Here is a 17918-nt window from a genome sequence, read left to right on the forward strand (position 1 = left end):
ATCTACAGAAAACAATGTGATAAGCCTAATGCCTAATAAGCAAATAAGTAAGAACTAGTGTAGACCTACGAACAAAAATACATTAACGTTTCAACGTTTCTGTTGCATCTGAATCATTTATGAATAAAACATTATTCCATGTAGGTTTATTATCTGCAAGTGTAGCCTAACTACTATGGTGACTGCCAAGATTATAGCTTGTTATAGATGAGTGGTTCTCCAACTTTTTCTGGCATGACCCTCTTCAGAAGCCAGACATTTTTTTTTATTTTTTTAATCAATCATTAACAATGATAGAGGATGCAAATAATAAAAGAAATGGGTCAGTGTTGAATGGCTATATATAATGGCTCTATGCCCCCCAGGGGGGGTCCACTCGCGAGTTTGACAACCACGGTTGTAGGCTATTTTGTGTCTGTGTTTTTCTTTTGGGCAGGCCAAGGCACCAAAATAGATTCCCTGGGTTTAAATCACTTGCAGCAGCCATTTCAAACAGACACAGAAGGTTTCGAGGATCACCTGAAGGCACCATTTTTGACACAGGCTCTCTTTAACCGGGAGGGGGGCTGGAAGGGAGGAGGGATTGTTTGGTGACAGCTCGCGGGGACACGCCCTCCGTGACAACAGCAGCAGCAGTAGCAGTAGCACCGGGTCTGTGCGGCTTTGACACCGCGCGCTGCCTCCTCAGCGGCGACAGAAGTGTCTCACATGTTCTCAGCCAGTTTTTGACGGAATAACTTCTCAGACAACTAAATGAACTGCTTGCCTGTTGTTCTGCCCCAGACTGCTGTGGCTTTCCGCGTCAGAGCAACAACAGAGATGTAAAGCAAGTTGCACTACCGCATCTTCCTCTTGATATGCTTCTGACATAACGAGGAGCCAAGAAGTGACAGAGGTATTTCGGCATTGTTTTGCGACTTGCTATTGTTGGTGTGCCGCCGCCATACGCAGTTACAACACAGACACAGCGCTAGAAGCCCTGTCAGCGGCGACATAACCTCGGTACAATGCTTGGAAGTCGCTCGAAGCCGGTACAACGATAGATAATACATGTTGCTGGAGTTGTTTTGTGAAAATGTCCATTGGTAATTGCAGCTTCATTTGCCTATTGGCGTGAAGTGAGGGCAAAGCAGGCGGATGCACAATAGCAACTCAGGAAGGAGACAACTTTGAAGGTTTTTTTTGCCAACTGTCGTCCTAAAATTTAGTGCTGACCCCGGGCCTCACCTGCTAGGTAACTAGTGCAGATACATACCAAACTTACTGTATGTAGCCTACTACAAAAATAAGGCCTAATTCCATTCAGAGTTCGTCATTACACTCGGTTTAATGGCAAATTTTTAGCAATTTTCAATGAGATGGCGATGGTTGCGGGAACTACGTCACATTTCACGTCATAGGGTTTAATAAACAAGGGCCAACAGGTGTGCTCACCTGTGAAGGAAGGGTGCCAAGTTCTGTAGCATGCCTTACTGCTTTCCATGTGCTGCAGTGTTAAAATGTTTAGTAAAAGGTCCTTCAGGATATGTATTTATGAGGCAGCTCATCTCAGTTGAGAGAACAACTAACTGACCTCATAACTTATTGATGGCCCCAGAATACAGAATGAATGCACTAGGTGCTAAACATCAGCGGGCTGCTGATTTCAGACAGCTAGTTTTTGATCTGGCCTTCAGACAAGGTGACTTTTTCCTTTACTTTGCTTGTCTTTGCTTTATTGTTTGGGGACTTGAAAACACTATGCGCCTGCTACTGATATAATGCAATGTATCTTTCTCACAAACAACATATACTTTCTTTTGTCAGATTCATTTTTGTGCAGTCAATTTTCATGAGCTAGAAAGGTTTCTACTGTAACTGAGAGAATTGACCCCTGATACATGTCCAAAGTGATAACAACAGTTTGGTTAAACAGACCATTTTCAGGGCTGATGTTTTGATTTGTCATAGCAGGTGAAAAACAGGTGAGACAATTTTTTTTTTTTTTTAAAAACAATGGCTCAGTTCCATCTGGTGTCCCAGGAAACCATCACAGTGAGCCATCGTGCACAATACCAGGACCCTATAACCATCTCACCTAAATGGAATTCAGGCATTGCTAATGTTATTACAGAAATTACAGCTGGGCTTTTCCTGCTTTGATATGTCAAAAAAAAACCTTGTAACAAATGTCCTTTTATTAAAATCAAGCAATATTGCTGTCCCACCATTCTTTTTTCCAATAATAGTTGGCTCATGATGCAGGACCTCTTAAATAGTCAATTTTTATCTGTCTGGTTAATTTTATTATTAAGATTTAGGTTTGATCGTAAAGATGTTAGACAAACACATATGTCCTCATTAAGCCTATGTGTTGTCATGGATAGAAATTGTTGTTTAAATGCAAAAAGTGCTTGGTTATACAATAGTATGTTAGATAACGAATAAATCCATAGTTATTTTACAAACCTAAATAATTACAGAGAGCTTCAGCTTTTGCAGAGTGCTGAGAATTTGTGAACTAAAACAAATATGCAAATTAACTCTTTGCATGCTATAAACTAAATAGATAATAGATCATAATGTTGATTTCTGTCCTCTATTATTCATCTCTTTATCCATGATTTTTGTTAGTCTTACTTTGATATAGTTAGTTAATAACGTATTACTTGTTATTTTTTAAATACCCATACGGCAGATATTTTGCTGCCAGCCAACATTTTCTCATTATTGTCTTCCCCTGCACTCATCAGCACCTCAGTAGAAACAGTCTAGGGAGTACATGCAGATCTGTGTGTATTTGGGAGCGATGGCTGTTAGAGCAAGCCTGTGACTCCTTGTGTGTGGTTCGCTTGATTAATTCATTCATTTTTTCCTGCATTATTCTCCTCCATCACATGCTACCTTTTGTAGGCTCTGCAGAGGAAGATGGAGGTCCAGAGTGGCGTTCAGCAGGCGGAGCCCGGCCCTCTGGGCTCTCCTCGGTCAGGGGCCAATCAGCAGAATGAACTGGACGACAGACAGACAGATGCCAGTGGCAGGAGTTCCTCTGACAACCACAGTAAGGATGCACAGACAGCAAGCCAGAAAGACGACAAAAAAGTAAGTTGCAGACTCCCACTGCTGCACATCTGCAGCTGCTGTGCTATGTGTGTACGTGTGTTTGTGTGTGTGTGTGTGATGAGTGATGAGATCCTGCCCATCTGTTGAGCTATTCTGGGTGATATGTTCTGTACTTTCACGTAAAGAAACTCTTAGTCACTCATTCATTGTGATCTCCCTTGGAGTGCTGAAAAGTGAAGTTGCAATGCAGTTTGTTTTTTGTTGTTTGCATTTGTGGTGTTAATTGATGTCATGCACTTTGCTCATGTGGCCTATCTAGTGTTGGAGGAACCTGTTTGCTTGTCAGCACTGTTGCAACAAAAAGTGAAACTATAGGTACTTTGGTCTTTGGCTTCAGTGGTTTTAAAGGAAGTAGATAAAGTGTTTTTATGTTGCCATGAGAACCATAAGCACATTCTACGAACCACAGGTAGGACATGTGCATTTAGAATTGCTAATTACATACAGACCTATGTGGCTTGAGTAGCCTCCATGTGTGAATGCTGATTCTCAAACATTGCAACCCTCTACTATCTTGGAGCCCTCTGCATGTCCAAGTGTGACAGTAAAATCCTTATTGGCTCTCTTCCATCTCATGGATGTCAGTCATACTTCTCTGGCAGGAGCCAGAACCTCTTTCCGTCAATCAGCCTGAGAGGCTCTGTAGGCCTTGGAGCAGAGAAGAGATAGCGGCAGAATAAACACAACAGATATACGAAAACATTCACCAGAGGACAGGACTGACTGGTACTGGCAGCTCTGAGTGGGATGCTTGTCATGGCTTGCTCTATCAATTTTTAGTACTTTGAGCAGACTTTGAGCAAACAGTAATTGACATAACCCTTTAGGGTCTTCATCTTGGTGAGGAAAAATTCTTCAGAAGCATTTGGGTGACATAATAAGCTACTGAAAATGTGAAATAATATAATTGTTTGAGGTGTGTTGTCAGCTTGTCTAGGCAGGAGGCCTCTGTGGCTTATATATGTTATACCTATTCCTTATGGCTATTTTGACAATTTTTTCAAAAGTGAGCACAGAAATTTTATTGAAGATGTGATCAAAAAGTTTGGTTCAGTCATAAAAAGCTGCATTTATGTGCAATCATGTGGAAATAAAAGACTTCCATAATTAGAATACCTACAGAATGAAAGTGCACATTAAACAGCGTGCTGTGCTGTTTTTGGACCCGTGGGAACCATTTCTCATTTAGCTGTGTAATTGTGAAAAATAACCAGTGGCAAACTTGGATATACGTTTTCACCCACTGACACTGTCTGATAATGATTGTTGTAATAATTCAAAACATTTTAAGCTTTTGATGCATGTCTTCAGTCACATATTTATATTTTTACCAGTGTTGCCTGGTATTAGAGGAGAAATTAGACAAGTTTTGTAGAAATCGATTATCTCAGACATTTTGTAGGGAAAAGACTGGCTCCTCTCTAAGGGGTAATTGACACATCAACACCACACAATAGATAAGACACAGTCCCACACACACACACACACACACACACACACACACACACACACACACACACACACACACACACAAACACACACACACACACACACGCACGCGCACGAACACGCGCGCGCGCACACTCACACACCTCAGGACTTCCACATTGACTGATGCATGTATTGTCTACTGGTACATAAAACTATTAAATAAGGGTCACTACGATTTTGAGCTTGTAAATTAATTAATGTTTGTAGTTGTAAATCAACCTTTGTAAACCCGTCAAATAAATAAGAATGAGAAATTCAAGTTTGTGTATGAGTAGAAAAGATTTGTTTTTGTAACAAAAAAGACACTGTGTGAATAAAATCTGTGAACAAATGATATCAGTGGTGAGGTTACACAAGGACACTGAAACAAGAAGTGCTTTTGTGAACATCTGTGTACAGATACAAAGCAGAAAACTGTGTAAAACTCAGTGCTCAAAGGTTCCAGTATGAATCGTGACCCTGTCTGAATCTGTCAGTGACACCTATGAAACCTTTATGTATGTGGTTTACAATGATGTTGTTGCCACCAGTGTTGTGCCAGTTCACACTTAAAAAGAACTTATTCAAAGTTCAGTTCATACAGATAAAAATCAATTAGTTCACGTTCATAGTTAATTTTTTAAAATTTTGAACTAAGTTCCCAGTTCCAAAAATGAACTAGTTCACGTTCATTTGTTCCGTTTTTTTAATAAATTAATGCCAATATTCTTTTTCAACCTCCTTATACTCATCCATCACCAGCCCCAAATCATAGCCACTCCCAAACTAAATGAATTATTGTATACCACTGAAGAATCACAGACATTAGTTACATTTTAAATGCTTAAATAAATATAATCCGACTGAGTCTTCACTTGTTTGTACATAGAACGGCTTCAATTGCTCCAAAAAAAACTGGCTTCGGCAGTAGTAGATGTGTCTGTACCACCTGTACCGCTATCACCAGCCAAGCTGGGCCTTGTCTATGAAGACATCATGCGGTGTGCTGTAAAACTGTCGTAAAATGTGAACTGATTTGTTCAGTTCAGCGTTCACTAAAAAAAAAGAACGTGTTCATGCACAACACTGGTTGCCACCACAGAAGAGTGCTCAGTGTTTATGTTGAACACAGACATTTGTCTGTCTTTGGTTGTTGGTGCTGCATTGTGAAGCAATGAGGCCTAAAGGCATTAGCATCTTGAATTTCAGAGCAGAGGTATTCTAAGTGGCTCACAGTGGCAACATCAAAAACAACAAATTTGTTCTTTAATTTAACAGTGGGTGTCACCAAGTGGCAGACACTACCCTATAGTGGGTGAAAAGGTCATTGCCCCTGTCATTAAATGTGTGTGTGTGTGTGTGTGTGTGTGTGTGTGTAGTTTTATTTTTTTTCATTTTTTGCTGTTTGTTGGTTGATTAGCAGTTGAGTCAACACCTGCTGCATTTCACTGAAGGTGGCCCTGGGAGTGTGTTTGCCTCTGACACTGCCTGACTAACCAGTTGACAGGCTGGCTCCTGCTGCCGTGGTGTCATTGATTAGCCTGGACAGTTTATTCATCAAGGTGTCATCGGTGGAAATGGACCAGTGCTCTTGTTGTTGTTAAAGGGTAGTTGCCTATGGCTTGCCCTGTTGTTTATTAGCGATACATCATTGGGAATGAGGTGGCGCAGTCTGACCTGTGGGCTCAAGCTCAGAGCTGCTGTGGCATTTGAGGTCGTCCACAGTGCAGTCAGCTGTTGCAAAAGGTTAAGGAAGTCAGCTGGCGAAAGTAAATTTGCCCGTTTTAATCCTCAGACTGTCTCCTGAATCTGAATACCCAGGAGCAAAAAACTCAAGGTTTAAAATTCATTTTACTCTCAGCAATGTACTGATGAAGTACCCTTCAGTGAGCACTTAATCCCCAAGTGCTCCTGCTTGTGATGTTATCTGGTAGCTGAGGTTGTGCTATGGGGTTTTATGTCTTGTGAAGCAGGCCAGTGGTGGAAAAGAGGTCACTGAATCTTTGATATGATTTTTCTTTCACATTTTCAGTGCATATGGTTTTCACATGGAACTTGGTTGATTTATGTCAACTCCTCAGCGTCAGTTACCGAAACGGAAACTGTGTGTGCGTAATTGGTCACAATTGAGTGTCCTGGATTGTAGCTGTGTAGTTGTGTAGCTGCAACATTTACAATGAAAATAAAGTGACATCGGTTGACTGACATAGTCCTGTATGGCCTACAAACATTTTATTCGTTTGTTTTTTGCTTCAATAGCTTTGGTATTTATTATTATTATTATTATTATTATTATTATTATTATTATTATTATTATTAATCATATGATTATCATCGTCATTTTAAGAGGGTTATCCCTTTACAACATTTTGACTTTTGGGACGATCCATTGTGCTCTTACATTTGTATTCCATTTGGAAAATGGAGGCTAGCAAGCTAGGCTAACTAGCTTGGTGGTAGTGATAGCTAGCTTACACTGATTCCTCCAGATGTCATTAACGGCTTCATACAAAGGGGGGGGGGGGGATGGAGAATGACCAGACTGTCAAAATTCACAACAACTGGTACTCCTAACTGTACACCGTATGTAACCCCATGATTTGAATCATGACATGGAGTAACATACAGAGTCACTGAATTAGATAGGGAGTGGTCAAATTACAGATGGGAATAACTGACTGTAAGGCCCACTGGAAATGAACTGATATCACAAACTATTTTTAGTGTCCATCCACACAGATACTGCACCAATCGAATTGCAGTACTGGCAAGCAAACAACAAGGAAATATAAAATGAATTGATTTCTTTAGCAAAAATAATGTTTTTCAGTTTGCCTTAACACGTTTAGATTCTTCAAATTTGGAAAAAAGGCTCAGGTTCGATCCCTTCAGCAGGCACAAGTTTCATAGAAGAATCCTCAAGGGAGATCAGGTAAAGTTTTCCTTTCAAGGGTTGAGCTGAATGTGTTAAAGCTGTCCCTGCACTTTAACCTTAACATGGCCCCTGACACTTGGCTGTACCCTGACCCCCTTCCTGTGTTGATCTGTGACACTAACTGAAGTGCAGTACATGACCTCTAAACCACCCGAGGGATTATTTCACTCGCATCCCTGTATTGGTTTGTGTTCATTATTCTTCTAAAAGCATCAGCCGACCACCAACGATGATGAGTTACATTGGTGATTGGAAATACTGCACTAATTGGTGTCATAACAGCCTACTGACCTTTAACTCATTAACTGCACTGGAAGCAGAAATAAGTCAGTAAGCACAAAGCCAATGGCTGCATGTAGGGGTTAGCTTGCTGAGCCTGCAAATTAAACAATTGTTCCCTATTTTAGGGGTGAAATATCTGTGCTTGCTAGTGCGCACTATGTTTACAGAGAGTACAGTTCATCTCTTATATGTATGTGAAACAGACATATCCATTGCTTGCTGTGGTAATTTGTGTTTTCTTTCCATTAGAAATGAGTCATTAAGGAGTGAGCTTTTAGGCGTGGAGTGGAATAGTCATACCGGTGATTATTGCTGTTATTTTGATTACACAAATGAGAAGCATTCAGGAACAGGGAAGAAAATGATATTAAATTGCTCCGACTGAAGATTTTGTGTGTACTTCCAAATGAGCGATCAGAGAATTAAAATCCGTGCAGATGTTACTTAGTCAGGATTAGAATGAATTTCATGTTTGTTAACCAATAAAATCAACTTGTGTAAGCTGCAGTCAGATAAGTGGAACTTTCTTGACTTTGAGATGACTTGTTGTCCAGATGCTCTTGGAGCATTTGCCTAATGGTTTCGCACTCATCATGACTTTAAAGTTAACTAGAGAAGCAGATGGCCTCTCACCTTGCTAGGCAATTTGGCTTCAGCAGTAGTGTGACAGGTTGGGATGCTATTCACTCTAATTACTACTTTTCTTTTTTATAAATTGATCAGCAGTTTACTGATCAGCAGTTTAACCATTAAAGAATTGATCTGGATTTTGCTGTAAATTGAACACAATCTGAACAAAGATATCATGTAAAAATCTCAGGTAACAGGATAAAATATAAAGATATAACATTTTCTGTCAGGGAAAGTTTTGTCTTCTCCATCTACATTGCTGTAGTGAGCATAGTGCAGTGAGTTGAGGTAAATATGGACAGACATCCTGAACACCACCTCCACAGCCCCCCCTCTTCCTCCACTCTACAGATTGCCTCGGTGGTAGCTAGCGGGGCCCAGATAATTACCTTGTGTTATTTCTCCTCCCACACTTTGCTTTTGAAGTCCTGGCTGCCTAGCTGCCTCAGCTCTAATAGCATCCCGGCATGCCATCGATCCCACACCCCTCCTCCGGATATGAATGGCCAGTGGAGGTGGGCTGATGGGTTTTGGAGGGAGCAGCCCAAGAGTCTGCCCCAAGCCTCTGCAGGTTTCCTAAACCGCAGGTTAATCAATATGCTAGTATGCCTGATCGTGGAAACAGTACAATGCGCAAATGACTGTAATATGCACATTAAACAGCAAATTACAATGGGGTCTTTGCAAGCGGACAAATTGAAAACTGGCACGTTGTCAAATGCTCTGCATTCACATATACAAATGGCTGCCTGTCTTTTACTTCAACAAATTGAACCTGTTATAAGCAAATGATTTCGTGTGTGTGTGTGTGTGTGTGTGTGTGTGTGTGTGTGTGTGTGTGTGTGTGTGTGGAGCGCCCAGCATAGCACTTCAAAAGCTCCACAATTGTAGGGACCTTTAAAAACTCCTTACTACTGCATTTTATTGAGAAAATTAATGGCTTGTCTGCTCAGCTGTGTCAGGAAAGTAAAATAAATTGTAGATGTAATAGTTTTAGATATGCTGTGATGTCTTAATCCTTTGACAGCACAAATATTCACTGCCATGCACTAGACTATTTCAAGGAAAATACCTTTAGAGACGGTTGCTTTGCAGAGAGGTGAGATGTGACTTGACTGTGATGGCAGAAGAGCGCAGGCAAATACAGTACAACTGAATGTGTGTAGCTTATGTGATAATCTCATTACTGTAATGCTATCCTGAGCATTATTGGAAGCTCTTTTTTTTTTTAAGCTACTGTAATACAAGAACATTTTGAACCAGTTTCGTCTTGATTGAATAGATTTGATAAGATATTTAATAATAGTATTCTACATTTACTTTTAAATTAATAAAACCAATCTAATTTAGATGCACATGTATACTGTAAAACTAAATAGCATGAAATGTTAATAAAAATAAATGATTTTCGAGCTGTGATGTTTAGTTTTTGTAGAATATTTGTGGTGAGAGGCATGTCGCTCTAGAGCTGCTGTGGCAGAAAGGTTTGGAAAATATTTGGACAGCGTTTGTTCACTCTCAGCATGAAAAAATAAGTGAACCCCAAATGAAGTTTTCAAAAAACAGCCGTTTATCAGGGCAGACAGGTTGACTTGGCAAACAGGTGTAACTAATAACATCAGTAATAGCTGTGTTGCATTTTGGTTTTACACAGGGCACTGGTGTTGTGCCTGCTGGCTCACTGTAGTGCCATACTGGCACAGGTAAATGAAACATTTTCTTCATTAATGTATCTCATGTAACATCAGTGCTTTTCCTGCAGTGACGAGTCAAAACATGGATGTAAGAAAGCATCAGCGTATCAAATATAAATTATGCAAACTCGTATCAAGTTGCTGAAAGAAGAAATCGGACCACATTGCCCAGCAATAATTGATAGTGATGTACTTTCAGTCAAACAAATAATGATAATTGAAAACAAGACATGAGAGGTTTTTTCATGGAAGACATTTTGAAATTCCACAGTAGGAAAAGCACAGATGTAAATATTAAAACTAATGACGGCTGAATTCCATTTAGCAGCTTTGGTTTCATGGTCCATGTATTATGTGTCATGGCTCACTAATTCAACTGTCATGGCGTACTGGGGAACTTCAATAGAACATAGCCATTGTTAATGTTATTCTTAACGCCTTCGCTTTTCCTACCATGACAAGTCAAAATATATGGCGTCTATGTATTAATCAAATGCAGTTCAATTTTCACCCAGTATCAGAAACACACTGCAAATCATGAACACACGCATGAGTGCAACCACCAGATGTACAAAACCTCCTCTAAACTTTAAGCCCTAACTGTGACTACATGTCAACAGACAGCTTGGTGCTAATTTGCAGAACTGTAATGAAGCCCTGCACGAACACTACTAAAATATCCAGCCACGAGTTGAGGTGTTACAGCATTTACATCAGCACCCAATGTTGAAACATCTGACATGGCTGTTACAGGCCAACCTCAGAAAGTTGCCAACCATGACACATGTTCTAAATAAGGCAAAAAGAGATGTCACTTGAAAGCAAAAAATATTCTGTCATGTTGTTTGATATATGCACTATTTTATCTTTTATAACGCACTCCTCTCTCATCCTGAAATGAATGTACTGTATTCCTATCTGGTGAGGTGAGGTAAATATATCGTCTCTGGAATGTCCAGAGCAGAAGGTAATTGAGTTACCTCCTGGTTTGGTGACCAAGGTCAAACCTTAGTCCATGATCTCATGTATTAGGAACGGATGATCATTAGTGAGAAGGTGAAAGAGCATTACAGATTGATTTTTGAGTCCTTTGGTCTATTTGTGATCGCTGCTTGGATGCCTTCTGTAAACTGAAGCTTGCCAGGCTTTTTATTTAGATAGCTCATTTCAGAAAACTATACAAGATTCTCTACCAACAATAACAGCGGTATAGATGGTAGGAAATGCTAATCACTGCAACTTGTACGCTATTTAATATGTTTTATGATCGGCTCTAGCTATTTGTAGAGACTTTATTTGTGTTCCTGCTTGCTATTTTAGTCCGTTGGTTCTTTAATCTGTCATAAAAAGTACAGAGGATGATCAAGCATGTCAGATATTTATCATGTAGTCATGTATCAAGACACGACCTCTTTTAGTGGCTCTATTTAGCTCTCATCAGAGCATTTTACTGCTCTGTTCAAAGCACACTCTTAGTATAAACATAGACGACACATGGGCACTCACGTGTGCACACAGCCGCACACACAGTCACACACACAGACTCACACACAGAGTCACACACAATGACACACTACCAGCAGATCACAGAGACCTTATTAGCTGCTGTCACAACACATTTATCCCTCATCTGTTTCTGGGAGCTGTCGCGAGCAAAAGGTTGCTCTCTGCTGCAAAGTGGCAAAGTGGGCTCCTCACTGTGTTTTTCATTCTCTCTAATGGAGAGCGATGGCATGGGCCCCAGCCGTCTCTATCTGTGGCCCTGTCCAAACAGGGGTGATTTCTGCCCGAAAATAGCCCTGCTGTCAGCTCGCCTTAGTTGCCGGGCCCGCTGAGAGTCAGTTAAGGGGATCAGTGCTCGCTGGAGTGTGTGGCTCAGTGGTAAGACACGGTGCTGGTGACACATTGCTTTGATGGGATCACCGACCGCTCCTAATCCCCCCTCGACACAGATGACCTAAGGGGCTCATTGCACTGAGCAGAGTCACCAGTCATGATTCCAGCTCTGCCTGACTTCAACATCCTATCCCATTGACCTCCAGCCTTTACACCCTCAAACGGCATATAAACAGAATTCGGCTTTGTGGTTGACAGGTGTTCAGGGTGACTGTCTTGAAAAGAAAGTGACCGTTGAGATCTGTGGTGGGAGTTGCTTTGCATGTGCTTGTGTGTTTGTTTGTGTGAAAGGAAAGTTAAGGCTATACAATGTTGACAAAAATCATGTTGCTCTTTTTTAAATGGAGTTTAAGGTACAGTATTTTAAATATACTTCAAAGCTAGAATGTTTTTTGCAGAGAATTTTTAAAGCAACAAAAGAAGGACACTGCCACTGCTGTTATGCATTTAGTCTGTTCATATGTTGGACGTGCAACTTGATTTGTAGGCCAGCAATTTGGCATGGGAACATAAGCATGAGAACTCCCTGTTTAGGAGGCCATCTGGAAAATTCTTCGCTGTGATTAAAAAAAATTCAGCCCCTTGCATTTTCATTTTTTAATGAATCGTGCACCCCGTGGATGTTTGCTGTGTGTGTGCCACACTGAAGCGGAGGCATGTCTGTTGTTAGGGGTTTGTGTGTGACTCAGTGTCAAGGCTGGGAGCTGTTCACTCTCTCAGTTTGTGATGACTTGGCAGCAAAGCAAAGGTCAAGGCAGACTTGAAGTGCAGAATTGCCAAATGTGCTAGATTAGCAATACTCAATCCTGGTTTTCAGAGAGTGGAATTCTCAAGAGTTGTATATCTTGCCAGAAAATATGTTTAATGTTCTCATTTCTGGTTATAGACTGTGCATCATGTGGCTCTGAAAGTTATAAAATGTAAGATATGTTTAATAGGCGATTGTTTGTGGTAGAATTACAGAAACATAATATGCAGCTTGACAATCACAGCCTCGAAGGGAATGTTAGTGGATTACATGTTTTGCTAACTCCAATAGCATGTGGTTTGTTTTTTGTGGCTGTTCTTCTTCGATCTTGTTAGATAGAAGGTTTACATAATGGGGCCCACAGTAATTGGTTTTACAAGTACCCTATATTTCATACTTCCAAACTCCTTTCTTTGTCAGTTTTCTATTTCCAAGATTAAATTGTCTCCTTGTGCTAGCATTAGAAACACAATGCAAAACAACCTGATCCTCTAAATGTAGGCACTGATAAACCCTCATCAAGATACAGGGCCCTGGTCTACTGCTCAGGTGCACAAACAATGTTAAAACTGGAAAGAATGAGAGGAAAATATTTTTTTACACTATTAATGAGGGTAACTGTTTAAGGTAAGACACTTTCAGTGTGCTGTTTATATTGGGCGTTACTGTTCTTTATTGTTTCTTGTGCAGATTGAGAAATTTCTGTGGCAAGATCAAAAGGTGTATGTTAATGTTATTTTTTTTCCTTAGTACATATCATTTACAAATGAATGAAATCACAGCCAATGCTGGTTTTGTGTTACACCAAATATGAAAATACAATTAACTCACAAGAAAACCTTTCTAAAAAACAGAAAAGATCAGTAGAAGAAACTTAATGGACAACTTACTTTTGCAACCAATTGCACAGTGTTGGAAAAGAGGGAGAGCTTGGCTTATTTTCATATTAGTCATGCTATCAAACTGTTTGTACTTTGCCTACAAAAAATTACTGGTCTGTTTCCTCCACTTGGTGCCTGGTTTCTAGCTCAAATCATTCCACAGTAAGTGTGGAAATTGGGGGTAGATCAGATTCAGAATGGGAGCCAGCTGCTGATGCCATTTTATTTTTATTTTTCTAGCATATGGCGATGGTTTGTATACTCCTCATTATATCTGGGATATTGTGCCACTGAGACACTTATACTTCCACATCACTTATACTCATTTATCATAAAATTAGTATCTATGAGTATAATTCTGCATAGAGCAGCACACTACACTGAGCAAGAAAATCCAACCTTAGATTATAAAGTAATAGCTTTCTTAAATGATAATGACTTACCGTAGTGTTGTCCCTGTAAGCATGAAATGTCCTGACACAGAATAACTGTATTTTGCAGGACATCTTCTACATGAGAGCATTCACATGGGGATGACCTCAGCTCTGCTCTGTCTGCTTTGACAGATGCTACACTGTGTAGTCATGACACATGCGATCAAATATTTCCATTTGGACAATCTGTTTCCACTCAGAAATGTCGTTTGATTAATTATAATCAAGCCCTTAGCATCAATATTTTCCAGTATTTAGATGAGACTTGGCTTGCAGTCTTCATAACATCTTGAGGAAGCAAAAGAGCAATATGAGATTTTTTTTTTTTTTTTTTTGCTGCTTGAGCTTTTTATTGAAAATTTTACACTGCTTCATATAATCCCAAACAAATGAAAAACCAAAATAGAAACCGCAAGATATAAAAATGGTAATTTATTAAATCTGTTGTATAATATCTATTGTGTGGTGGAAAATTGCATGTCTACCCTCTTTTACAGAACATTTACAACATTTAACAGGGTGTAATGATAGGAAACACATGGCTACGAGTTTACTGAGAAGTGTTAGCGGTGAGAGTTGGTGAGATATTTGTGAGAGAACTGGTTTCACTTTATCTGACAAGGTCCAGAGACCAAATGAATGTTCATACATAAAAAAAGCACGTAAAAATTACAGCAGTGACAATGATACCTCTTAAGTGTGAGTGGGATTTATTTATTGATATGTTCAAAACACTCATCTAGGATCAAGAGGGCCTTTGAAAATATTCTTCTAAGTAACAATGGTTTAGAAATGATGTTCCATCGACTTTGAAACTGTGTGGAGTAGAGCGTAGAATTACACATCGAAGAAAAGCCTCACTTCACTTCAGATTAAGTTAATTTTATTTTATGGCTTCAATCAAGCTAATCAGCGTTACATCCATAAATGGCATAACATTAAATTAACTAAGTCCTTATTTTTTATACACCACACAATGTGAGATACTAAATACAGTGTCATTTGATAAGTACTTAGTCTTTAGTCGTAAACACAATATACTGTTCATGCATTAGAGTAACATTCTTCTGCTGAGAAAACATCTGTTGACAATCTGTTATCACAAGCTCTATGTACAGGTGTGAACGCACCCAAGATGCATTGAGGACGCATTTGAGATCTGGTCACTCAGATCACATTGAGAGGTTTTGCATATAGAGCAGGGAAGTGAGATCCGATCACAAGTGGTCATTCGAGACTCATGTGGAGATGCATTTTAATGCCACTTGTGAACAGGGCCTTAGAGTACAGTAAAAACATCCTAAAGAGACAATTGCTCTTTTGTTTTGGTTATATCGGTTGTTTCTTTCGTTTTATCTTTGATTATATTAGTTATATGTTCAAGCCAAGTTGTTGGTTTTCTCCTTCTGCACTGGCATTAGTAATATAAAGAATAGTGATATAAAAAAGTTTTTTTATTGAAAGTCACTGCAGGACTGATTTAGTGTGGGCAAATGCAGCATGAATACTACCAGTTTCTTCTTGATTGCTATATATCATATCGAAGGTAGAAGTAAACTAAGTTGCTACAGCTGCCTCCTGTGATATTTTCAGTTTTCAGTTTTCTGCATGTTTACCCCATTCATGCCAACATGTGCCCAGAGTGACGTGGGTTAAACCTGTATCCGGGGTCGATCTGTATGAGTCAACCCATGTCATATGACCCTCCTGCATGATCCTCTTCTCGACTTGGGTTGAACATGGGTCAGACGCTACCCATGTTTGGTGAACTGACGTTGCTACCAGGAATTGAAATTAATTAAATGATACTGACATTTAAATGTCATTTGACCATCCGAGAGAGAGAGAGAGAGAGAGAGAGAGAGAGAGAGAGAGAGAGAGAGAGAGAGAGAGAGAGAGAGAGAGAGAGAGACAGAGAGACAGAGAGAGAGATGGGTCATCAGAGGGGTGAAACTGAATCTTAGCTTTTATCTTCTAAATTATTTGATGTAATTCAGGAATATTTTCAGGTTCATCAGTGGGGTGTTTGAAATGCTGCCGACTGAGTGACAGCTGTCTCGTGAATGAGTCCAACACAGGTCGAATGTGGGTTGAGTAGACTCGCATCGTATGTGGGTCTGCTGTGTTATAATATCTATATTTGATGTCCTGGGAAGGTCGTGGACAGCCATGTGTCTTCACACACATGGAGTCTGGCCAGTCAATTCATTTTCACCTAAAAGAGAGAGGAATGTATAATGCACAAGATGTTTAATGCTTTCCCACAGACTCTGGGTCTCTACAATGGTTGGCAAGTATATTTTCCCCTTTGTGTCTTCTGGGTGCCCCTCACAGTGAGCATTAGCATGTATTGTGGAAGTTGTGGACATGCTATCCTCATGGGTTGTACATGGAATAGGGTTGAAAATCAGCAAACTCTTTCAAGATGTCCTGTGATATTTTTTTTTGCCACATGTGAAAATTATTTTATGAGTTGGAGATTTGGCAGCAGCAGTACATGCCATTCATTTGGGTGAAAACAGGAAAGCAAATATAACCCACACTTTGGCAAAACTTGTGAGGATATATTTAAATTACCTAATTTCAACCTCAGGCCTCTTGAGTCCAGGCCAAGTCAGGTACATCTGTACATCTGCTGAAGGTTAAAACAAAGAACCGGACACTGTCAGGACTGGCTGCGTGGGTGATAGGCTAGTTCGCTGCCTACATCACAGGGGCATCATTAGGGTGCCCCACCAGCTCTGTGATAATAAGAGCAAACACCTCTATTATGTTCCCTTGGGCCTGTAATACATATATTCACACCTTGTTAGACTGTGTGACCAGCCCTATTAGTTGCTGCAGTTAGACCTCACTTGCCCACTCATTAACACCACTGATGGAGATATAAGACACTCATTACTGAAGTAGATAATGGTAAAATACTATACTGGCTTTTAACTGATTGTGGAAATAAAAAGGCAAACCAGCTAATGTATCACACTGTGCTGTGCCGCAGTTGTCATAAAGATATTACTGTTTTAAAAGCTGTTAGCAAAGCTTGGCTGTATGCAAGCACACAGGTCATCTGACTGTGCCCTGTGATGGTGTGTAAATGAAATGGTAATAGAGGGTTTCATCACCACCACTAATTACTGAGTGACAGTTTTCTCACCAGTGTGTAAGTTTGTGTGTGTGCATGTATGTATATGTGTGATAGGCCTAATTAGGTAAACTCCCATTACACTTAAAAGTGCATTACTGCTGCTCTTTTGTAAAGGCTATAATTAGAGTGCTGAGGAGAGCGAGCGGTAATTAAGTTATTTCTCAAGTATTATTAGTCTGCTTGTTATATGAGCCAATTGTACTGAAAAGGATAGAATACATATTTGACTTTGTGCCAGTGCTTTGTCAACTTTATAGATATTAAAGCAAAGAGCCATTACACAGTGCATGATTAGAGTGTATGGCAATATATATCTCACGGTCCCCTTCTCAAGGGATTTCTGTCTGATAAAATTTAAATATCACAATGAACGATTTCAGCCTGTACAATTGCAGAAGGCTTGTGTAGGCTGGAACAAAGCAAATGACAACACGTACGCACATGGGTTTGCACACACATTTCTTGTCTCAGGCTCTCAGCCTGACTTGGCATTTTTGTGCATGTGTCATCCGATGCATGCAGTGGCAGCAGCGTGAGCCCCAGATCCTCTGACTAATCCAGATTGCCTTCTAATCCCGATCACACTCTCCTCTTCCTGCCATTGAATCCATTATTCTCAGCACTTTTCATGCTGTCTTCCTTTCTTTTTTTTTGATTGCCAATGTCTAGCATGACACTGAGTAGTTATGGAATACTAACTT

General features: G+C 40.0%; 1 protein-coding gene across 2 annotated transcripts in view; it reads left to right on the forward strand.

The window, feature by feature from the left end:
- Positions 1–696: 696 nt before the first annotated feature.
- The window catches only part of LOC111223252 (RNA-binding motif, single-stranded-interacting protein 3), a 270217-nt gene continuing 252995 nt past the window's right edge, over positions 697–17918 (forward strand). Inside the window, exons 1-2 of one of the 2 annotated variants that reach the window (XM_022747322.1) lie at positions 697–895; positions 2893–3081. In XM_022747322.1, the coding sequence (XP_022603043.1) occupies positions 2908–3081 (174 nt within the window). In that variant the 5' untranslated portion in view covers positions 697–895; positions 2893–2907. The remainder of the gene's footprint in view (positions 896–2892; positions 3082–17918) is intronic. The other variant, XM_022747323.1, reaches the window with a different exon arrangement.

Source organism: Seriola dumerili, unplaced genomic scaffold, assembly GCF_002260705.1.
Source record: "Seriola dumerili isolate Sdu_G_001 unplaced genomic scaffold, Sdu_1.0 BDQW01000110.1, whole genome shotgun sequence".
NCBI classification, from domain to species: Eukaryota; Metazoa; Chordata; class Actinopteri; order Carangiformes; family Carangidae; genus Seriola; species Seriola dumerili.